Here is a 24,815-nt window from a genome sequence, read left to right as displayed (position 1 = left end):
ACCATGAAGCTTCCCCTTGACGTTGACAATAATCCCATCTCCACATTTGCTGAAACAAGCCCCATACCAAAACACTACCGCCACCAAACTTCACCGACTTCCTGATGTACCTAGCATCCAACTCCTTATTGGGAAGCCGTCACATATAAGTTTTGCTATCAGGCTTGCATAAGTTGAACTTTGATTTGTCACTCCAAATCACGGAATCCCAAAAGGAGAGAGAAGAGTCAATATGACTTGACGAACGCTAGCCGTTTTTAAGGTTTTGTTTGTAAAACAACTCGAGAGCAAAAATAATAATAAATATTTCCTAAGAATTAAAAGAAACTTTTTTAGAAAGAAAATTAATTTTATGGTTTAGAGGAAGCTACCAATTATTGTTTTTTTTACTATAACTAAAATTAAAATTATTCCTTTTAAATATTAAATGTTGGATATAATGGAAATTGAAAGGACTAAATTGAGAAAGCTGAGGAATATTCATCATCAACGGTGCCATAATCGGTATCCGGTCTAGGCCTGTCTTAATAAGGAACTCCAGACACCTCGGTTTACCGCCGAGGTCCACCAATTCAATATTCCTAAAAGTTATTTGGCGTCCTGAACTACGCCATCCCTCCATCTCAGGCAGGGTCTGCCTCGTCTTCTTTTTCTACCACAGAGATTGCCCTTATAGACTTTTCGGGCTGGATCAACCTCATCCATACGGATTAAGTGACCCGCCCACCGCAACCTGTTGAACCGGATTTTATCCACGAATTGATGGTTATGGTATCGCTGATAGATTTCGCTGTTATGTACGTTACGGAATCGTCCATCCTCATGTAGACGGCTAACAGTTCTTCGGAGGATTCTTCCCTCGAACGCGGCCAAGTCTTGCCTTCGTTAATGTGTAGCCCAAAACCTCGCGCCGACTACTCGATCTGAATGAAGGTAGACTGCCATCTCGGGTTGTTCTTCCCATAATGTCAATTTCGTCAGCGTAAGCCAGTAGTTGAGTGGACTTGAAAAAGGTGGTGCCTCTCGCATTTACATCGTGAATCACTTTCTCCAAGGCCAGTTTAAAGAGGTCGCATGATAAGTCATCAGTCAGTAAATCGATGAAAAGATGGTGTAACTGATGTCAATATTCCAAGTTTTCCCATCGCTTGCCGCAGAGAGAAAATCTGATCTGCTGCTGATTTGCCTAGAGTGGGCCAATGATGTTCTGAGCATATGGGACTATCCGGCTAAAGCTAAATTATTGTTTAGCTTTAGCCTAGCCGGGGCTCAAACTATTGGCGGTTTTGCTTAGATTTAAATCGCACCCTTGACGTATTTTTGCGAATATATAAAGGGGCGTTTTCCATCTGTTGCCACCTACGGTCATGCGGCTCCCGGGCCAGAGGTGAGGCAGCGTCTGATGATTCCCTCTGCCCTGGACGAAACCGTTAGTCCCTATTCTTACCTGATTGTCAGAGAGGATTCTAGGTGGTGTTGTTATCCGAGTTCGAAGCATCATGCCAACGAGATAGTGATCTATATTGGCCGCCTATATGCTCTATATTGGCCGCCTATATGCTCTGACATTCGTCAAGGCTGAGAGGTGGCGGCGCTCGATTAACACGTGGTCAATTTGGTTGAAAGTAGTCCCGTCTGGAGAGGCCCACGTGTGTTTGTGGACTGCTTTCCGCGCAAACCAGGTAATTCCAACAACCATTTCGTGTGACACTGCTAATTGAATAATCCGCAATCCGTTATCATTTGTATTTTGATGTAAGCTATGGGAGCCAACGTATCGTCTGAATACGGGCTCCGCCCCTACCCAGGTACCCTCACCCCTTATCCAAGTATGATTTTGATATCATATCTGGGACAGGCTTCGAGGGTTCGTTCTACTGCCTCGGAGTGAGTATCCTTCTCCGACTCTGCAGTCTCCTCTGTAGGGACGTGAACGTTAATGAGTCGTATATTTCTAAATTTACCTCGCATGCGCAGAGTGCATAGCCGGTCGCTTGTATTTTCAAAGCCGATAACAGCAGGTTTCATTTTTTGGCTGGGTAAGAAACCTACCCCGAGCACATGGTTTACTGGATGGCCGCTATAATATATGGTGTAGTGGATCTTCCCTGTCCAACGCATTTCCTGCGACACTGTTAAATCAGCCCTATATTGAGACAGGGTATCGGCTTACTGCTTGGCAGCTCCATCTCTATACAGAGAGCGAACGTTCCATGAGAAAATGCGCAAATCGTTATTCCTTTGTCGTTAGAGGACGCACCCAATAATATGATCATCCTTTCACAATGTTATAACATAGACAACGGTGAAGCCTACAAAAATTAGTGATTTCAAATATTAAATGTTGAACATAGGTACATAAATGGATGTCGAGACTGTCATTCGGAAATTTAAGGGGGTCATCCCGTGTGAAGGTCGTTTTTTCACTTTTTTAAAAAAAATTTGTGAAGAACTGGATGAAGATACAAATACGAATTTTTCACCATAGATTTATTAATATCTTGAGCGTCCATAGTAATTTTTCTAGCCCGTTCGCATAGTCCGTTATTGAAATACAGAGCAATTTACACACCTATCTCCAAAAAAGGTGTTTTTCATCTGCCATGCTAGAGGACGCTGCAATCATCTTAAAGAGAAAAAGTAAACGGCGTTTTAACGTACAAAATTAACTACAGTCCACAGACTAGAATTATTAAAAAATATTAAAAGCTCAATTTTTGGTGCCGTGTTAAACTTCTTTTTGTAAATTTTGGTATTTTTTCACGGCTTCTTCAACGAATAAAAAAACTACTGAATGAATCGCAATTATCCTAGTTTCCGGGCCGTAGAAATATGTTCTGAATAAATCGTGAAAATTTCAAAGAATTCGGTTGGATAGATTTTAGGCTACGGTGGGAGCCGATTTTCAACATGTAGTTTCGAGAAAAACGCATTTAAAAAGTAGAATGCAATTTTTAGCCATAAAATCTTAACTGACCAGTAATCTGCTATACCTAATCCATAAACATTAGGTTTCTTCAAGAAGCACTTGTACAGCCTTGGCTTCAATTCATTTCCTTCTAGCAAAGTAATTGGAACGTCATTCGGACCGATAAATACGAGTTTTAGTACGGCGATCGACATAAATCTGGCATGTGACTTATCATGCGTTTAACACTATAATTTCCGAACGACTCCGAATATCAAAAAATCACTTTGCCCATATATTCTACACTATATCTAGATACAATTGATACCAAAAAAAATCGATTCCGCGAATCCGACACACGGGATGACCCCCTTAAGCTCTTCGTGAACAGCTGGCGGATGAAAATCAATGGTGAAAAATGTGAAACGATTCTGTTTAGAAATTCCTTGGCGTACGCCAGTAGGAACTTGAAAAGGAATTGAAGAGACTTCCATATTGTCGCGACTGAGGATAGTTCTGAACGCTTTTCTGATAAGAAGTGCGTTAGATACCTGGACGTGCGCCTTGATGAGCATGAAGGAATATTCTCCCGTCAGATCGTCCCTGAATGGCAAAGAAAATGTTGCATATGGTCCAAAGCCGCGGATACTTTTAAAAATTATTGATTATTTTGAGCAGAAAAATCGTTCTGAAAAATCTTATCATCTAAATTTTTCATGTGTGTATTGTCTCCACGGACGCATAATGTCACAATTATTTGCCTTCTTTTTCTAAAATTTTAAACATCTATAAAGTTGCTTGTTTTTACAAAAACAAACTAATTTATTTAAAATGTTCAAGTAACAATAGACCTGGGGGAAGTAAACTAACCATTTCTCAGTACGCCAATGATAATTTTCGTGTTATTCATAAGAGCAACCTTCGATATATATAAAAAGCAAGTCGAAAATAATCAATCTTCGGTTATCAAACAAATTTAAATAGTTGAGTCATGATAACTGCAATCTTATAATACGAGATTATGATCAAGTCATTCAAATATCGGGAGTTCCCCCCGATGAATCACTGGAGGCCAAATTAAAATATTCTTGACTCATAGGAAATTTCGTCCTCACACTCCGGTCGAGGGAAATTCAATTCCTGCGCGATATGGCAGCACCACCAGCTGTCATTCAACCAAATTGAATCCACTTAGAGAGAATCTTCGCTCACGCACTGAGTGGCACATCGCAGTTTACTTCGTGTCGTGAATTTGTCCGGGTTGTTGGACGGATTTTGCCGTGCGTCTTGAGAGAAGCGTTTTATTCCGGGTCCTTGGAAGGATCACGAAAATGTGAACGGTCGGGCGGGCAATCAATCGTTCTGTGCAAGTGACAAACAATTGAAGTGGCAGTGCTTGTGCGAAAGTTGTGTCTGGAGCGAGAAAAGTGTGCGTTCTGCGCGACGGTGTGATGTGATCCCCACTCACTCCCAAGTCTGCATGTTTACATTTTCGCGGGTGCAATTTGTGAGTTTCCGAAACATTCAGTGAATTTCGCGCGGGTCGGCGAAGCCGCTAAAGCGAGGAAACTTCTAGCCGAGCGGGCCATCTGTCAACGAGGGCGGGCAGCGCGAAAACGCCATGAACATGGGCAGCAGCGACGACCGGGTCTACGCTGCCGAGAGGATTATCTTGAAGCGCGTTCGCAAGGTGAGTATGGCGCTCGCGCCCCAAGCTGTCCACGCGCAGCGTGCCTTGTAACCTTGCAGGGTGCTCTTCAACTTCGCGAAACGTGCGAAAACCAGAGAAATTTGCATTGCCTTGAGTTTTGTTTGTTTTTAGTCGGTTGTCGTCTCCGAGCGAGGAGTGTTGGGCGACGATACGACATTTCGTGTGTACACGGGGGTGGATGTGTGTGCGTGTGGATAAGCAATTCAAATGGCCTTTGGTACAATTGTATCACCCGGAAATATTTTGACTTGGGGCTAATTGAAAGTGTTTATTGGCACCGGCTTATCAGAAGATACGAATAATTTCGCGTATCTCAAGGTCTCACAAAATTCTGCTTATTTCTATATTTATTAGATCGTCAAATAAATTTCTAATCATAAAAGTATTGTTTGTCAAGGCTGTTTTATGGAAATTTGAGTGGCGAGCATGGAATTTTCCCTCAGTTCAGTTGCATTAGAAGATTATTTTCAAGGGTTTCATAGGTTGGCAACTATATCGGCCTCTACTAAATAAGAAATCGAGCTAAACTGCTAAAAGTTTTCAGGCGTTTATTAAAGGTATTCATTGTTCACTTCTCCAAAATCACGTTATTTCGAATTTGATTAAAACGGCCATTTCTTTTATAGGTTTTGGCTATCTATTTACACTTTGATTGTTCCCCCATCGACATGATTTCTTGTCTTGAGAAGGCTTTAGAGCACCATTGACTGGAAAAGTAAAATCGATGGAACAAGCTAAATTGCGATCACTGGATTTTCTCATTGGCCTGTATATTGATATCAACCATCCAGTTGAGCGTATTTCACCAAAACCACCTCAGCTATTGATTTCCCTTATTAGGGTTTTTAACGTACTCATTTCTAAAAGTGATTTGGCAAATGATAATCGCGTCATTAAGATTTCGTAGTTACTTTTGGCATGTTCCAAAACCACTGAGGATTATGTTAAATTGGTCGGCCACGTGCCTCCGAGAATCGGCGCACTAACTTTTGGATCACTATAATAATGGTATAAACTTTCGTAAAGAGCACTTTTAGTTGAATATGAAATGATAGTTGAGTCCGCTCCCAATGGTCATTTAATGTTTCGAATTTCAGAATAGCACAATTCACGAACTAAGTTTCCCCTTTACATATTCCTTTAATCTGTAGTTCTACCTATAGATGGATAGACTTTCCTTTCTTCTTAATCTCGAAAACAAACTCCTTAAGCCGGTTCTACTATTGTAGGTAGCACTAATAGATTTCCATAGTGTAATGGGTGAAGTGGTTTCGCGACCTTGATTTAGTGCCCCGAACTCCCTTCCACGGTCATTCAAAGGATTAGTAGAATGTTCTACTAAACGCATGCTTGCTGTAATTATGGTTCCCCCACTTAAAAACACCAACATTGCTTCATCAGATCTTTTTTAGATATGAAATATCACGATAAAATCTTCCCTGATGTGGGATCTGAAAGACAATTGTTTTTTTTTTTTGCATTCTGAGAAGCTCACCAAAATTTCTCAACTCATTTTTCTTTTCACGTCATTCTCGTTTTGATTTATTTTCTTAGTCCGGATCTTCCTTATGATTATAAATGAAGCACCCACTTTTCTTTCTTTGGAATTGGGGTCTTTTAGAAGTCCTTATTTTTTTCTGTCTCCACTTCGACTGCATATATCTTATTGGAAAAATGTTTCCATGTTTCCAGGAGCCCCATCATTATCCCGCATCTGCATCTGATGCTTCAAAAAGATCCCAAACGTTGACGGATCTGAAAATTTTGCTAGGGGTTAGATATTTTAACTGTATTGTTGTATATTATATATTTTTTGGTGATTCTTAAAAAATATTTTTTATTTTGCGATATCTTAGTATTTTAGAATTAGGGAAATACTGGTGGATTTGAGGATAAGAATTTATAAAATTCATTCAGATAGCCTTTCTACGAAGAAGGTCACAAAATTGGTGTCACTAATCTAAATAAGTTGTTATTCAATTATATCCACAGAAGTAGAAGGGGGAACACATTGAGAACTTAATTAATAATTAATCAAAGGCGCTTATGTAACTTATTCTTCTAAATCGTTTTGTGTGCCGTACAGCTTCCAGTTGCTTTCAAGAAGCTTAACTCCCCTTAGAACTCTAGTTTTCCACTTGGCGAGTATCGATTCATTGATTCTCAGAGGCTGACGCTTTTAATAGATTAAAATTATTGAGAGGCTGATACTCAACTTTCCAGACCTTATATCAAATGAATGCTAGGTTCGATGAACGTCACGTGTTCAAATTCTAATAGAATTTTGTGCTTTGTTACGAGAAAAAAGCAAAAGGCATTCATCTAGCTCCTGTAGTCGCCAAGATAAAATTAAATTAATATGGAACTGATCTCCAAAGCTGAGGATGAAAAACAAGTTGGTCTCTAGCACCAATTCCTCTGAGATAAAGAACAAATTTGACTATGTGGTTAGGGAGCAAATCTCTATTGCTCCGCGTAAGAAAATTATTATTATATTACTCATCTAGACTACTGGGGAACTCAATATGTTCGTAATGTTTTTTCAAAGAGTTCTATTTGAGCAAAAAACAATAACAGACTACTACGTTTCCCTCAAGGCAGATGCAACTCATCAGACGCTGCCTCACCTCTGCCTTGGGAGCACCACAGGGTCACCAAAATGGTTGTAAGATGTTACTTGCCCTCTTGTATACAATTGATAACCCGACAAGGCTATGAATTATATTTAGGACAAAAATTTGCCTAGTAAAATCAGGCCTAACCTGGTCGAGGCACATCTAAGTTTGTGTTTAGTAATGTAAGGGAGTCCTGAACAGTGACAAGGAAGTCCTGAGTGGATGACGACTCCTTTACATTCCTAAATACAAGATTAAAAAACAATAATTATAGCACTAAAATAATTAACAATATATTCGCCCTTAGGGCTTACAATCTGTTCCTATCTTTCGGGTTATTTATTGATCCCGTTCAGCTAAAAATGTGGCCTTTCAACATCCAGCCTGTTTCCAGGATTAAATTGAAACAGACCAAATGTAGAGAAATTTTTTTCTACAGATGCAAACGAAGGCAAGACTGAGTAACTATAACTGAGCGTGACGTAGTATTCAGACAAAGAACGATCTTTAATGACAGTTTTGGGGAATCTCGCGGATACAGCAGTTTTTCTTGCGATTTGCCAGACAACTTTTGGGGGAATCCGTGTTTGGCAAGTTTTAATATTGCCTCAGAAGTAGAATATGCAGGAGTGGAAGAATCACATTTCTTTTCGCGAATAATTTAATTAAGCTGAATATCAAGATTCTGAGTGTGACAGATCCTTGCATTTGTTATTCTTTGTAAAGTTTTTATGTATTAAATAAAGCCTTATTAAAATCAGCTCTTTATCTATATGCCTGTCTGTCACGCAAAATTTTCGTCGTTCGAACTGCACGGAAACGGTTTTTTTATTTCACACTTAAATAGACTTAGAACAGAAATACGGTCTTCGTTATCTAATCACTATATGGGGAACGCTGAAACAAATAGGAATTCCCGCAACAGACGCTTTACAGGACATATTTTATAAACCATATGGTAATAGAGAGGTGTGTACAATTCTTCGATGGAAATATGTGTGTTTCATTTTGTAACAGTATTTATGTCCCTACTAAGTAGAAAAGCTGGTTTCTACTGGAAACTATAATCCAGATCTGCGTTATTACACATTTCATCTTAATAATAATAATCGTTGGCGCAACAATCCATGTTGGATCAGGGCCTTGAAGTGTGTTAGAGCACTACATTCAAGACCGTAACGGTACACTAGGAGGCAATGGGAGAGAGCGCTACATTCAAGACCGTAACGGTACACTAGGAGGCAATGTGGTCAGCAATGCGCTTGCCCGAGATTATTACCCTGATTTAACTCAGGTACTCATTCACAGCTGAGTCGACTGGTATCCGACGTCAAATCACGATGCAAATTTCACTGCCACCAGTGAGATTTGAACCGCGACCTTCCGTACGACATTTCATCTTAGCAATTATTAACTGAATTTATATTGCGCCCCTATAGAGACACATTTTCAGAAATTGTACCTTTAACAACTTTCGGAATGACTAAATTTTCGTGCTTTCTCCTGATATGTGTATAATCTTTTAATAACAAGCAAACGCTGTCAATTCAAATCTAAAATTTACCGCAATGTCGTCCGTCCAGTCGCTCTCTATGGTTCTGAGTGTTGGCCGACCATAAAAGACAATGAACGGCGTCTCGCGGTAATGGAGACGAAGATGCTACGTTGGACTAGTGGCGTCACACGTTTAGATCACATCCGAAATGAGGATATCCGCGATCGTTATGGGGTTGCACCGATCGTGGAAAAGTTGCGAGAGAGGCGTCTTCGATGGTATGGTCACGCAATTCGTGCAAACGAGAATTCACTTGCAAAGGTTGGTCTGAACATCGAAATCGATGGTAAACGACCAAAAGGCAGACCTAAGCAACGGTGGCTCGATACGCTGGATGGGGATTTGAAAGCCTCGAGATTGCACCCAGATCAGGCATTCGATAGAGCCAAATGGCGAAGCCGATCACGACGAGCCGACCCCGCTTGTGAACGGGACAAAGGCTGAAGAAAAAAAAGAAGAAGCTGTCAATCACTCGTCTTTACTCCATACGGGAAACTCACAAAATTGATTAGGCGATCATTTATCAAACAATCCAAAATTAATATACCGCTAGTTCCGGCTAACGAATATGTTGATGATGGAAGTTCAAACACTAAGTAACAAAAATATGGAATGATATTCGTAGATTTGTACACATTGAAGTTACAAAATCAAATAACAAGTCGGGAAACCGGAAGCTTGACGCTTCAGATATAAAAGGCTTTGTGTTTCCCTTTGTGAGGAGCATACCGCAGTTCTCCATTCACTGTTAGCATTCACTTGAGATATTTAAATTACTCAGCGCGGTCAGCTGCAGTAACCTGCCCAGAACTGAGCGAATTAAATATCTCGGGTCAATGCTCTCAGTCATTGGAGAACTGCGTAAAGAAATCGTTTCACGCATTAATACGACCTGGATGAAGTGGCATTCCACAACTGCTGTTCGTTGTGATCGAGGTATCAGCGTACGTCTCAAATTTAAAATTTACCGCAATGTCGTCCGTCTGCCGCTCTCCTATAATTGTGACTGTTGGCGTCTTGCGTTAACGGAGGCGAAGATGTTACATTGGACTGTGGCGTGATACGTTTTGATTACATCCGAAATGAGGATATCCGCGATCGATATGGGGTTGCACCGATCGTGGAGAAACTTCGAGGAATGCGTCTTCGATGGTAACACGTAATTCGCGTTAGCGAGAATTCACTTACCAAGATTGCTCTAAACATCGAAGTCAATGGTAAGCGACCAAAACGCCGGTCGGAACAAAGGTGGTTAGATATGCTGAATGAGCATTTAAAAATCTCGAAACTGCATCTACATCAGGCACTTGATTAAATAAAATGGCGAAACCGATCACGACGAGCCGGCCCCGCTTTTGAACAGGACAAAAACTGAAGAAAAACAAGAAGATGTGAGGAGCGACGAGCGCATGACAGCTCCGTGTCACATAGGTCAAAATTCCATTGCCCTCTAGTTTTCAGAAAACGATTCAAATAAATCATTTGATGAAAAGCCCTGTAACCTACAACAGATACAAACAAGTCGGGAAACCGGAAGCTGGACGCTTCAGGTACGAAAGGTTTTGTGTATAGCTTAGTACGTAGCACGTAATATATCCATATATTATGTGAGAATATCCACTTTCAGGTGATATTGACATTCGCAGTCTCCAATTTTCAAAGAAGCAACAACTTTGACATATTATAACTTTGTTAGTAATAGTGCGACTTCCACCAAACTTGGTAAGATCATGCTCTACATTATAGCTTACATCACTGCTGTGTGGTGCTAGGATGAACTTAAGGGGGGTTTTGCAGCGAATTACTAAAAATTATAGTAATATACTCTTATTAACTTTATTTGAACAAATATCGATATGGAAGGTATTTCGGAGCCCAGGCACCATATAGTGGCAGTCTCCTGATTTTTTCCAGATTTTCCGGTTGGATAGTTTCTGAGAATGGCCCCGTTAAAGAAATGATCACTTTCAACCCCCCGCACTCCCCACCTTTCCAACAAATGTCAAAACTAACATCGGCTTTGAAAAGTACTAACCGAGATCTTTAATTTGATGACTACATTTGATGGAAATAAATGTTACACCCTCTTGCATGTATGGGGACCCCCCTTAATTTCAACGTAACAGGATGTAACTCACTATATGCGTGAGCGTTCACAGTTCCCACCTTTGTACCAAATTTGGTGTCAATCGCTATAACCATCTCCGAGAAAAAATGCGTGTGACGGACAGACAGACAGACATCGACTCGATCCTAATAAGGTTTTGTTTCACACAAAACCTTAAAAAGGCTAGGGAGGAGTAGATTCTTCATGAATGGAATTTTAATATTTCATTCGAATGCCAATTATTCTCGTTAATTATAACATCAGCATCTTATTTGTATGGCTTAGGATGCGGTAAATTCGCAGGAAATTGATAAGTTTGAACTGCTATAACTTTGGCGTTGATGGCCAGATTTTTATGAAATTTGCCATATGTATGCGAAATATGGTCCTCTATGATGGTGCGAAATTTGGTAAACCTAGGATGAATTTAAGGGGGGTTCTCAAATGGCAATATACTATTAGTAAAAGTTAGTAATATATTATTAGTAAGTTCATTTGAGCAGATATCGGGATGGGACATATTTTGAGTGACTTTAAGTGCGTACATTTTGACTCCTTACTCGCGCACTTTGCAATTCACGCCAAAACTAGTATCAGTTTCGGAAAGTACTAATCGAGGCTTTCCATCTGATATCCTACACGACTATATCCGGTGGAATTTTTTCTTGAATCCCCCCCGTTTCCATATATATGGAGCCCTTTAAACTCCACCTAAATTTATGTCACTCGTATGCGTGGGATTTCATTGTTCCCATCTATCCACCAAATTTCGTTCGGATCGGCTTAGGCGTTTTGGAGAAAAGGGCGTGTGACAGACAGACATACAGTGAATCGATTTCAATAAGGTTTTGTTTTACACAAAACCTTAAAACCATAACTAATTCGGTGATGATCAATTTTGTGAGTCACTGTATATTCAATGGCACGTAAGATATGGTAGAAGTCACCGTTATCATAAAGTAAAAAATATATATTTTTATGGAAAAACTTCATATTACTAATACTCCATATGATTGTGAAAGGAGAAAGGTCCATTAAAAAAGCGTGCAATTATTTCACTAACCCGGATAATTTTTAACTTATTTGGGAATCATTTTCTATGTCGCAAGTCTGCCGTATCTACAGGTTCAAATAGGAAATATTCATCAGCTAAATGTAAAATCCGCCAAAAGTACCCTTGCGGTACAGCAAATTAAAATTAAGTACAACAGAACTGGTGCATATCCCTACGGCTTGTATGTCTGTATTTGGCCAATTATTGTGTTGTATCGTCGCCATTTTCATTTAAACACAAACGAATTACGTCACATTTCGAATGCTACTGCCGATGCGCTTTTTGATACGTTCCCGCTTCCGAGTGCCGCAAACCCCAACTGGGATCCACATCTCGTGGCTCTCGAAATCTCCGGGAATATCCCACGTCTCCAGAAAATTCTAGAAATTTCCCCGAATCTCTCAGAACTTTCCCACTTGGATTCTATTTGTTATCATCGTCACACAATGACATTTGCATCGAATAGGACATCTGCCAGGAGGGATGGGAAGTGAAAGTAGGAAGTGGAATGGCGGGTCAGGCGGACTGAGGTCATTTTGGGGGATGGATGCGGAAATTGATGAGCAATTGCAGGTGCCATCGAGGCGAGTCGCTCCCCTCGTTCCCGCGGCGTGATCTGCTCTCGACGCAGTTCGCGAGAGGTTCGTCACTGCGGGAAGCAGGAGGCAGGCGTACGGAAATGATTAGCTAATTGGGAAGGGCAGGTGTAAAGTCGCGGTTCGATGGCTATGCGTCGAGTAAGAATTTATGCAGAGACGCAGCGAAGAGCCAGGCGCAATTTCATTTATTGGAATGATTATTGCAGGAAGGTTCTGCTTTTCGGATTCATAATGAGGAAAGTGCTCTTGAAAGGGCTGAAATTGTGTATTACCTCCTTGAGCAACCGTCGCTCGTCTCAAAGCTGAACTTGAGGATGATTGTATTTTAAATTTGAAGTAAAAATATCAAAATCGCAAGTAAGGCGATGATATTATTTTACACAGCCTTGTCCTGTCTTATCCACTTGCAATTGCTTTCAATTAGGTCCAATTAAACAGGCGAAAAATTATATGAAAAACGAAAAGCCATCGTTCGTATATCCTTGGACAGTTTCAGACAATTCCCTTTCATTGTCGAAAGATGGGACACAGTGAAATGAATCTGTTGCGCCAGATGTATACACTAGGCGACATAATTCATAGTACGATATTCTAAACTGTATTTATTTGGGTTAACTCGAAATAAACAGTACAAAAAGAGAAACATAACAAATAGACAACTCAAATAAACTTGATTCATTTCCTTACAGTTTTTGCAAAAATTATTATAATAAAGTAAAATAAAAAAAATTGTTATTCTGAGATATTTGTCTATTGGTTAAATATCAATACTTGGTTGGGCCTCCTTTGGCTTCCAGGACTGCTTGCATCCGGTGGGGGAGAAGCTATATCTTCTGAGCACTCAGGCCGTGTTGGCCCATTGCACTCGCCACCCCCACCTAACGGAAAATTCCGGATTTGTTAACGTATCACAGGATTTCCCTTATTCGAAATGATGCTACCCGTCACAACTGGAGAACATCGGCACCAACTGCGTGGTGAGTTCCACTTCCTCATTACAGGAGGAACGCGTATCATCTTGAATAATTCCTATTCTGAATATATGCCCAGCTAGTGAATTATTGCCTATCAGAATGCCCACAATACTCCTGCTTTTCGACGGGATAAACTTTGCGGTACGCATGTTCGGTTCTGGCACCTGTCATTTTGGGAAGCTTCTTCGTTTTTTAAAACAACCTTAGCCAATGGTAATGGTATTCCAATTGCTGGTTCCGGTCCTGGCATAGGGGAGATTGACCCCTCTTTCGCTAAAATATTTCCCTTTACCCCACAGTGACCAGATACCCAGAGTATTTTCACCGTATTGAATCTAGAGATAAAGTTCAAACGGCTTCTGCATTTCTGGGCGATTTTCTAGGTGATCAAAGAACTACGCAAGGCCTTCAATGCAGCCTGGCTATCACTGCAGATTGCGATGCGCCTGCCCTTCAATTGCTCCTCAATCACCCCGTTTGCCGCCCTTAGGATCGCATAAACTTTGGCTTGAAAAACTATACATATTGTCCCAAAAGAAAAGCCAATTTCTCGTTTTTATTCGAGAGGTAGGCTACGGCTCCAGAAACCTTTTCTATTTTTGAGCTACCGGTGTAGAAGACTTTCGTATATCCCGTCACGGATTCCTCTTGAACTTCCCAGTTCTCTCTACACTTCAGGGCAACTTCATATCTTCTACCAAACAGATATATGGGAACACGAGAATCGGAAGGCATTGTAAGAACTGGATTCAGTACTCCCAGTAATAATTCCAATGCTCTATGCCCTCTACATCCATTGTTTCCCCGTAGATCTAATCGAATTAGTCTATGAGCTGCTCTCATTGCAGTGTTTTGAGTAAATATATCCAGGGGTCGCAAATTGAGTAATGCATTTAGAGCTAGGCCGGATGTCGTGCTCATGGCAGTGCGGCTAGTTTACGGTGAAAACCTTTTTCTCTCACCTTAACACGCCACACTACCGATGCATAAGCGAACATCGGCCTAATGATAGCAACGTATATTCACACTACTGTTACTCTGTAAGTAACATGAAAGATTTGAACATGAAAAATCAACAATGGACTAGCTGTTCTCAGTTAAATAAATACTAGAGAGAGGATGGGATATCGTCGTCGAATAAAAAGTCTTCGTGGACTCCAACCCGACACAAGATCGCATAGATCACTCAATCTGCATGAATTTTAGTTTCTACAAAGGTGGTCAAAATGACAGTTCATCCAGTGTTCGAAGGAAATTAAGATCAAGTGGCGCAGTGATTCAGTACAAATTTAAGATTAAAACAAGACAATATACTGGTGCCCCAATCCTATTGAATATCCAAGAAAAATATTAACCCAAAATTAACAGAGAATAATGCGAAAGCGATATCGTCGCTTACAAGAAATGCAATTTTGAACAAGCCGATAGCTATGTGCACCTAGTAATATCTATTATCCAACCCGCTCGTCAGCCACTTTCTTTCTTCTTTTTCTTTAGCCTTTGTCCCATTCACAAGCCTGGTCGCTTCGTCGTAATCAGTTGCGCCATTTTCCTCTATCATTTGCCTGATGTAGATGTGAAGTTTTCCAATCGCCATGCAGCGTACCAAACCGTCGGCCGGCGTTTTGGCCATTCTCCATCGATTTCGATGATCAGACCAAAGGGGTAGATAGGCAGGTATCAGTGGCCGCGACTAGGAGTCCAATTAGCGCTGTGGTGCCACAAACTCCTCAGACCATGACCGCTGCTCAGATCATCATAGCTAGCCCATAGCCTCCACAAAGGAAAACAGCTCTATTACCCATATTGCAATTCTTTAATTTTTGGGCCGTTATTTTCTATACATGGAATTGTGCCCTGTCACGAAGCAGTATCACTCCATTTTGGTTGAGCAAGTGGCCATTGAATACGCAATTTCCGATGCCCTTCATCGAGTTGGGCGCAGTACTTCTCTGCATTAATTGTTTTACCACGTTGCAAAAAAGAATAGTGGATAACTCCGGCTACAAACCACCAAACAGTCACCATTACCTTTTTCAGATGAAGGCTCAGTTTTAACATGTGTTTTGGAGCCTCATCCATAGCCGTTGTGTTCATCTGCGACGATTGTCGAACAATATCCACTTTTCATCATATGTCACTATTCTATGCAGAAAGGAAGCCTTTCTGTTACGGGTGAGCAAAGAACTGAAAATTTCCTTTCGAACCGCCGTGTTTCGCTCTATGAGTTTATGCGGAATCCACTTATCTTTTCAAACTGCTGCAAGTGCCTTGAAACTATCTAACAGTATATCCAAAATTTCTCTGCAATGTCTCTTTTAGATGTCACTTACATTCGATCACCAACCGCAGCTCGTCATTGTCAATCGATGGTCCTGCAACAACCTAATATTATACTTTTTGTCCTGTATACCATTTCTTTGCAAAAGTCCTCTTGCAGACATAGAAGGCTATACTGACCTTTTTAACCCACAGTTCTATGTTCAATCTCCAATTTAACTTCGTATCCAGGACTACACCCAGACATTTTACATTGAAGGAAAGAACCGATGTGTGTGACCGCCCAACCGTACTAATTATCTCGCACAGAGCGGTTTCAGTGAATTTGCCTTTGAAGTAAGCGTGCTGGGATGTAGAGAAAGGTGTTCCCTCCACTCTAGGGTCTTGAACACGAAAAAGGTGGGGCTGATTGGTCGAAAGTCCTTCGCGGACTCATGGTCTCGCCTGCCTGCTATCGGTATGAATACCACTCGTACTCGTCTCCAAGACGATGGTACGTATCCTGAAGATATACAGCTCGGATAAATCTCGACAAGCCACGACACAACCCTTTCTTGCTGCTTCTGTAGCATGACTGGCATTACGCCATCTGTGCTCGGAGATTTATATGCGAAGAAGCTGTTTATAATCCAGCCGATTTTATCCTCGGTGATTATAGATTTGATAATCCCCCATGGCTGGGGCGGCTGGATACTCTCCGAGCAGGGCTCTTATTCACAGTCCTCGCTAGCGGAGAAGTGCGTCTAAACCAGTAGCTTCAGGGTTTCACCAGAAGATTCCATCCAGCAGCCCTGCGACTCCGAGTCCTTGTATGACTGTCTATACTTATGCCCGCATCAGATGTTGAAAGTCTGTCATGTCAGCTTCCTGAGACTGGACAGACCTTCATTTCATTTACGGTGCCAGGCGTCTCTCTCTCACTATTTTTTCACGATCAAATCGGTAAATTTTCAATTTGAGACGTTCGTTGATACGACGATCACAAATAACACCTGTTTTAGAGCGCCACTTCATAAAGGTCGCTCTAATGCGTGAACTAATTTCATAACCCAGTTCTCCATTGACTGATAGCATTGACCCCAGCTATTTAAATCGTTGTTCTGTTCAGGTCACTGCCACTGATGCAAACAGTGCCTGTTTCATGGGGATCTGTCGACAAAAATTTCTATTTTATTCAGATTCAATCGGAGACCGTGTTACTTGAGGCAATCATTCCATTTTTGGACAGGTTGTTCGCAATCATCTTTGTTATGAGACTTTATTTTTGTTTTACTTAGGATAGTACAAAGTACATTGCCTGAAACCCTCCTCCTGGGGTTGGGACCAGCATCCTATATAAATAAATAGCGGAGTTCACATCAGTCAATTTGGTATAGTGAACTTCATTTCATGGCATAACCAGTAATTGAGCTTTCTTTCTTAAAGTATGGTCGGGGGGTCATCTTCGACTGTTCGTAAGATCTCAACGTAAGAGGCGGTTCTCTTTCAATGATAACTGTGTTGTTTAGGCATTTTTAGTTTTCACCTTTGCGGGGCAAAGGTGAAAGGGGACTGTTTATAGTTATAACATCGGCATGTTTATATCTATCCTATTAAAGTATATAAATGGTTTGAACTGCAGATCCTGAACTTGGACAATGAACCAACTTTATTCAGTGCGGCTAAACGAAGAGTCATGGTCCCCAGGCATTGCGGCTCTTATTAGAGAGTAACGGGTATGGAACAAAATCCTACTCTCACATTATATGCGAATTGATTTCATAGAGGGTTAGTCCAGTCATTGAAGCCGAAAATCGGGTGCGACGTCCGAAGTCCTTCAATCAAGACCGATTGACATGAAATTTGAGGTGGGGGTAGAGATACCACAAGAAACAAAAGTTATATAGCGCCGATATGCGCCTCTCCTCCGGAGGGGTGTCGCTTCTTCTTCTTATGCCACCCTCTACCCCCACCCGAAATTTCATGTCAATTGGTCTTGACGGGAAGCATTCGGAGGTATAAAGCGCTAATGACCGAGCTAGGTATGTTTATTTCGGAAGTGGTTGAGAAAATATTGGGCGGCCCCAGTCACGATTCCCTTAGAAGCGCTTCAAATCCATTTTCAATCTTGGGGAAACAACTCAAATGTTCACGAGTGGTATGACAGAAGCTTTCGGAAAATGTTGCCAACCCAGTACGAAAAAAGGGTTATGCATCATGAACTTGGATTTGATAAAATAGGGGAGAACGAAAATGAAATTCGTCAACGTTCACTAAGCTCCTAGTAAAAGTAAAGAATTGATGTCCTGGGTCAACATATTCGGATTATATATAGCATATATATTCTATCTGACGTATTATGAAGAAGATATGTATTGCAAGCAGGGAAATCCACCTAAAAAGACGCAATAACTTCCGATCGACCAGTTTAACTTCTTTCTTCTAGAAGGACTGGAAAAATAAGTAAATCAGTACATAAGGGTTATGCACATTAACGGATTGAAAGAGAGATATCTAAAAAATAATTTATGAACATTGAAGATCCCTTCAGCTATATATTATATGTAAACAGAATGTAATTATGATAATTCACTATTAATCAGTTGAGGAACTGGAAGCTGATTCACATTGTCAAAGGAGAGAGACCTATTGAGAGAAGATGTCTTCTGAGCTATCTACAGATGGTTTTCTCTCTTTGCTATGGCTCCTGGATGACGCAAAAATCTTCGCATAAGCAAGGAAAAGTTCACGGGGATTCTGATCTTTCAATGACAATTGGCTTGATGATCAAAAACGGCTACTATATCGAAAAAGTACATGATATCGTATTGGACAATAGATGAGTGAGGCAGGTGAGGCTGTGGGGATTTCGAAACAGCAGTGCGAAACATCTTTCAAAAAGAATTTGGGATATGAAAGTTATACTCAAGATGGGTGTCACATCTGCTAAATGCCGATCAAAAGCAAATACGCAAACTATTTTTCGTATATATAGATCGGTTCAATAGAAGCTCTACTCACTTTGTGGGGCGATACGTGACTATAAATGAGATATGGGTCCCTACTAGACTAACCAATATTATTCAAGCCTTGATCAGCTCGACCAAGACAACGCGCAAATATGCATTGATGATGGGAAACCGCCTTCCATCTGCTGCCAGACTTAAAGGATTTTTTTTTTCTGGGAAGCGAAGAAATTGAGAGTGCCATTGATAGATATTTCACAGCTTTCCAAATTCTCACTTCCGGGGAGTCAAGTGAGATTGTAAAAAAAAAATAATTTTTAAAATCGCGGACTTTTATTATTCAACCGAAAACTTTTCACCTTACCCTCGTAACATGTAACCGTTTTAACGTAACTCTGCAGATAATCCACAGTAAACGCTTCCGCAGCGGACTCATGATGAACGCTAGAAGGACTAGACCGTAGGAACGTTAGGTGAGGTCAAATCCAATTATACGAACTGTCAAGTGTAGAAGCAGTGCATTTCACTTTTAAGTTAAAGTGGGAGTATCATATCCACGAAAATTATCAAAATTTCCGCAAATTCTTCTGGTAGTGCAGAACGTCGATAGATAATACCTAGGGACTTTCTCACAATGGTCTCACTGTGATGTATGGTGGTCGAAGCTGAACCTTGCTAACGGCAGGAAGCTGCAAGGTTACCTGGATATTAATGCAGCAGTGAAAACTACACTGTCTGCGACACTCCAAGCTTTCCCAAAACTATCCCCATCCATTCAAAGGTGAAATGGAAAGCAGTTGAGCACTTATAGTCTTGGTATCATTGGCGCTTGGAGAGGCGAGCAACCGTATAATTACGCATCCATTTAGAAAAACCTAGGTAAACAGGTGGTTTTGATGTCTGCCGATCATACGGTTTCCAGATTTGTCTCTGAGAAGACATATCAAAAGAGAAAAATGGTCAGCAAATTAAACGAGTTTTTCGGAATTACGGACATAGTTATCTTTGCCGACGGGTTAATCGTGTTAGATGGAACTGTTTTGGGAAAATCTGATTATGAATCTGGCTCCAGTCTCCCAAGAAAGTTACGACCATATTCCGAGAGGAGATACTTGCGATTTTATTTGCAACATAAGAATGTCGCTAACAAAGACATCGAACTCGCACCATTTGAGTTCGTTCCAATAGTCGGCAGCGTTGTCAGCAGTAAATAGCCACTTCATATCAAGCATGCGGATATGAGATAGGCCGACTGAACGAAGCATTCTTGATGTGTGTGCCGCGGCATTCGAACATCGCTGTAAATTAAAAGGCTGACAGATTGGGTCGTCAAAAACCAAAGTCAGTATTTGCTGCCAGACCATCAACTGTCAAGTCTGCTTTTTATTGTTCCTTAAAGTGGTGCTCTGAAGTGGCGGCCAGCAAGACGGAGCAGTAACCTTGTCGTCCAGACCAAACCCATGCGCATGTGGCCGAGGCACCGGGATACGATGTACACACTATTGTTTGCTGGTCATGATGCAATAGGCGAATGTTCCACTTAAGACTTAATCGGAGCGACCAGACCCGAGTATGCAGGGAAATCATCTGAAGTGGCTTTAGGTCACGAAAGGTTACCTGGGGTATAATGGTACCATAGGAACCGGAATAGCGTCTGAATTTACATATCTTAAGAGAATTTCTGATTCATATGCGCTAAGCTCAGTTATAGCGGTTGCCCCCCTAGTGACAGTTTCATGGGGTTGTGATTACCTTCAAGCGAACGGAGACCTGCGGGCCTCAAACATGGTGTTACGTTTCAACTCGGGTGCCGTATTCCAAAGTTTGAGATTTATGTAGGTCTTGGATCCACCAGTATGAATAAACTGAACCATGCACTTAATATAGACTGGTTCCGTTGCGCTTCTCTCATCGGGTGGTCATAAAATCAATTCGTGTCTTAAGAAGGCCGTAAGGTTGTCATCTCGACAGTTATCACGTTAAACAACCAAAGACGTGACTGTCATAAAAACCCAAATCGGGTTGGTGGTCTCTCCTATATGTAGTCAATATGAAAAATTTCATATATAGCCGTTTGTCCTCCTCGGACCTTATACGACACTTTACCCATTCGGCCTCTGGAATTCGTTTTCAGTTTCGCATCAGATAGGAGGTCAATGTGTAGGCGATTTTCGGGGATAGTGTGCATGGAGCAGTGACTCGCCCTAATCTCCAAACCTAACCTAACCTATCAGTTGCATTCCTTCAGTCAATGGAACTTGATACCTGAATCTATCCAATTTTCGTCAAAATCATTTAAAAATAAACTTTCCTCTATTCTTTGCTTGTGATGACTAAAACAGTTCATCTACGGCTTTTCAGTCAATTAAGAAATATTTGGCAGCATATTCCTTCGTTTATATTTCAAAATATCTAGTTATTCATCAAAAGAAATCTCTAACGTATTCATTTCTCTATACTTACAGGGCAAAGTTGAGTATCGTGTAAAATGGAAAGGCTGGAACCAACGATACAATACATGGGAACCCGAAGAAAACATCCTCGACCGTCGTCTTATTGATATGTACGAAGACAATCTCAAATCTAATAACACGCCCAGTAAACGCAAGCGTAAGGAAAAGGAGCGCGATCCTGATCCAGAGAGTGAAGATGATGATGCGGATACTGTTGATGAGTCTGAAAAAGAAATTCCTGTAGCGTCTAAACGAAAGGCTGAAGTCTTGAAGGAGTCGGGGAAAATAGGTGTGACAATAAAAACATCGCCTGAAGGTCCACCAACGGCTAAGCAACCCTGCAAAGAGGTCACAACACCAACATCAACCACACCTCCAGCAGCGGTATCCTCACCTACAGCCAGTGAAACTCCAGCGCCAACAACACCTGCATCAGAATCGGTCACACCAGCTGTAGCGCCCATTCAAAAAACAGATTCCACTACCCCGTGTACAGAAACAGCAGCGCCTGTATCGGCGCCTCTTAAAGCTGACGCGGCACCTCTATCACCTGCCACGCCAGCATCGCGTCCGGAACAAGATATTCCGGCCGATAAAGTGCCACCATTACAAGCGAAATCTGACGATGAAGTGCAAAATAATAAATCATCACGAGAAAACATCAATGTTGCGAACAACAACAATAACAACACAATGAAAGCTGTTCAGGTACCAAACTCACCTCGGACGGCACCGCCTCGTTTATGGCTACCAACATCACGTGTTACTGATCAAATTTTCATCACGGACGTGACAGTCAATCTTGAAACGGTGACGATTCGTGAATGTAAAACAGAAAGAGGGTTCTTCCGCGAGCGTGATCTCAAAACGGATATAACCAACTGAGATTCAATGACTGAAACAAAAATGAATCGAAAACGCCGTAAAAAGCATAAGTCGAATAAGCATGAGCAGCAAAACTACAATAAATATGATTCCAAGGAGCAGGGCGTAGTGAAAAGAGTGATCTTTCCTTGTATTTGAGCGTTGACGGATTGTTTTTTTTTATTATTATTTGTTAGTCCTTAATGTAGAAGCAATATTCATCCTATTCCTAATGGGAAGCGGTTTTAATGTGTAGGGACTGTTCTCAACAGTTTATGGCTTTTAATGTTGGATTAATTTCAAAGAATTCCAATCGATTGTATTCCAGGAATGCACAGGTGTCGGTCTACGGCACTAAACAACTCTCAATCTACCCTAGTTTGATCTCACCCTCCCACATCTTGAATAACAATGTGCCTACTTACATATTAGTCGCGTCATACGGTGAGTTCATTTATATCATTTATGCTACATACAATTTGATTTCCCACCCTTACCGTATATAATAACGTTGCATCAGTATACATTGTCAGTTCGAAAGTTTTGTGTTCATTAACAACATATGATCCAATAAGGATTACGGGAGGACATTATGGATGAGTATTCATTTCACTTTTTCGTAACGAGGATGAACAATAAGAAATCAATACGGAGCTAGCAAATCCATGTATTTGATTAACTTATTACCAATTCCTATCACAATCGATAATAAGTTTTGTAATCCTTATTTGAAATCAATCTGCAATCCTTACTCAGTCATATTTCAAGTGAATCGATCTCTTGCAATACAGGATACTGCGGATCTGGAAAATTGCATGATTGCATGGTTGCCGTGAGAAGTGTTTCTAAACTTTTCCATCTTTTTATTCTTATTTTTCACTCTTTATCACCAACGCTCGACGCTCACCCAGCATATTCTAGTAATAGCAAAACAAGCGAAATGGAAGGTGTGTGTTAAGGGGAGACATTATATTATGTCAGTCAATCGGGGTTGCTTTTGCATCCGAACATTTCTTAATTGCTAAGTTGGACGAGGCTGTTCAAAGACCTTTTAGTTGCTAAATATAAACCTATAAACTTATATACAATAAATATATATATTATTGTTTTAATGATTGTAAATAGTTTATAATAAACGGAAAATTCTATGTTTAATTGATTATTGATTGAACACGGATCACAAAAACAATATTCAAAAGAAATTATTTATGCGCTTAATAAAAGAACTTATTAATTAAAAGCAACAATTTATATTACATAATTATACAAATAAAATGTGAATTTAGAGAATCAAATGTTAGAGATTGTACGTGTATGTATGTATGATGAGGACGACTCGAGTAACAACACTGAAAAGCAAACTACGCAAGACATAATGCAGATCATCTATCGTTAATTATATATAGTTAGTGTTAGAAACAGATGTATTTTATTTTTCTAAAAACCTAGTAGTAGTAAAGAAAACACAAAAAACATGAAAACTAGCAAAACAACTCAAAATAAGAACAGACATGCTCGGAAAATCAACTATGTTACGTAAGTCGTCATCTTCTTATATAAAAAATAGTACCTAAAATACAAAACATAATATACACTCTTATTTATTTTCCAATAATGTATTATTGTATGATGCCAAATTGCAACACACGCATGGCAATAGATTACACTATTACATAGAAACTAAAAATTAGTTATGCTTTCAAGCATCATATACAGAAGGAATCGAGACAAAATTATTCTCTTATTGAGTGTTTAATTTTGTTTTCTCTTTATTTTAATAAAGACAAGAATAAATAGCATCTTGAAAAATCAAACACCGGGCTTTTATCACATTTAGCGAACAAAAATTAAGTGTGAAAATTATAGGTGGACATAAAAAATGTTCTTAGGGAAATCCTCGCTTCAAAGAACTTGTTTGCTGCCAGACAAGTTGTAGAAATGTAATCGTGGATAGCTGCATATGCCTCTAACGAAGGGGCAAGGACTTACCTTGCCATTATAGATGTAACGGGCATTGGAATTGGCTATACGCTATGACTTTCGCGGAAAATGTAGATGAATGCCGTATATCGCAAGCTGATGACCACTGTAAGTTCAAAAGAAACTCTTGTAGAAAAAATAGGGCTTTGGAGAGAAGAATTTTATATTTGGCAGAAATTGCAGAGCTTACAGTATTCACCAGGAATGAGAATAGTGTAATATATATAGATATAATATATTTTTATGTATAAATTATCAAAAAAAAATTCAATGCGTTTTTTGAAACGAACATTTTTTTAACTCGCGAGGAATTTCTCAGGCTCTAGCCATCCAATTCGAAACAAATACCAAAAGGGATTCGATTTTTTTATATATACATAGAAATATATATATGTGTCCGGATGGTCAAATGGTTAGAGCGCTGGGCTGTCGTAACAGGAGGTCGCGGTTCCAATATCATTGGTGAGAGAGAAATTTGTTATCGTGACTGGATGTCAGATATCAGTCGACTCAGCTGTGAATGAGTACCTGAGCCAAATCAGAGTAATAATTACGGGCGAGCGCAGTGCTGACCACATTGCTTCCTACAGTGTACTGTAGTGTACCGTTACAGTCTTGAATGAAGTGATCTAACACACTTCAAGGCCCTGATCCAATATGGATTGTTGCGCTAACGATTATTAACTGAGTTGTCACAATCTCGGCAGATGCCGAATTTTACCTAATACTAATCGTAAGTGCCATTTACGCGCGGATGATCCTACCTACTT

The 24,815-nt window shown here is 40.4% G+C and overlaps 1 protein-coding gene across 1 annotated transcript; it reads left to right on the top strand.

Annotated features, from left to right (window-relative positions):
* Nucleotides 1-4,117: 4,117 nt before the first annotated feature.
* LOC119648816 (polycomb group protein Pc) lies at nucleotides 4,118-23,879 on the top strand. Its single transcript, XM_038050669.1, has 2 exons — nucleotides 4,118-4,598; nucleotides 21,214-23,879. Exons 1-2 carry the CDS (start codon nucleotides 4,530-4,532, stop codon nucleotides 22,084-22,086), a joined length of 942 nt encoding a protein of 313 aa, XP_037906597.1. The 5' UTR covers nucleotides 4,118-4,529; the 3' UTR covers nucleotides 22,087-23,879.
* The last annotated feature ends 936 nt before the right edge of the window (nucleotides 23,880-24,815 follow it).

Source organism: Hermetia illucens, chromosome 2, assembly GCF_905115235.1.
Source record: "Hermetia illucens chromosome 2, iHerIll2.2.curated.20191125, whole genome shotgun sequence".
NCBI lineage: Eukaryota > Metazoa > Arthropoda > Insecta > Diptera > Stratiomyidae > Hermetia > Hermetia illucens.
Note: the sequence above shows the minus strand (reverse complement) of the source record. Positions and strands in the feature narration are given on the sequence as shown.

What these genes read in the sequence shown, in the direction of transcription:
- LOC119648816 (XM_038050669.1), top strand. Translation starts at nt 4,530, where the DNA reads ATGAACATGGGCAGCAGCGACGACCGGGTCTACGCTGCCGAGAGGATT. An exon ending in TCTTGAAGCGCGTTCGCAAG is followed by an intron (nt 4,599 to 21,213) that starts GTGAGTATGGCG and finishes CTATACTTACAG; the next exon opens with GGCAAAGTTGAGTATCGTGT.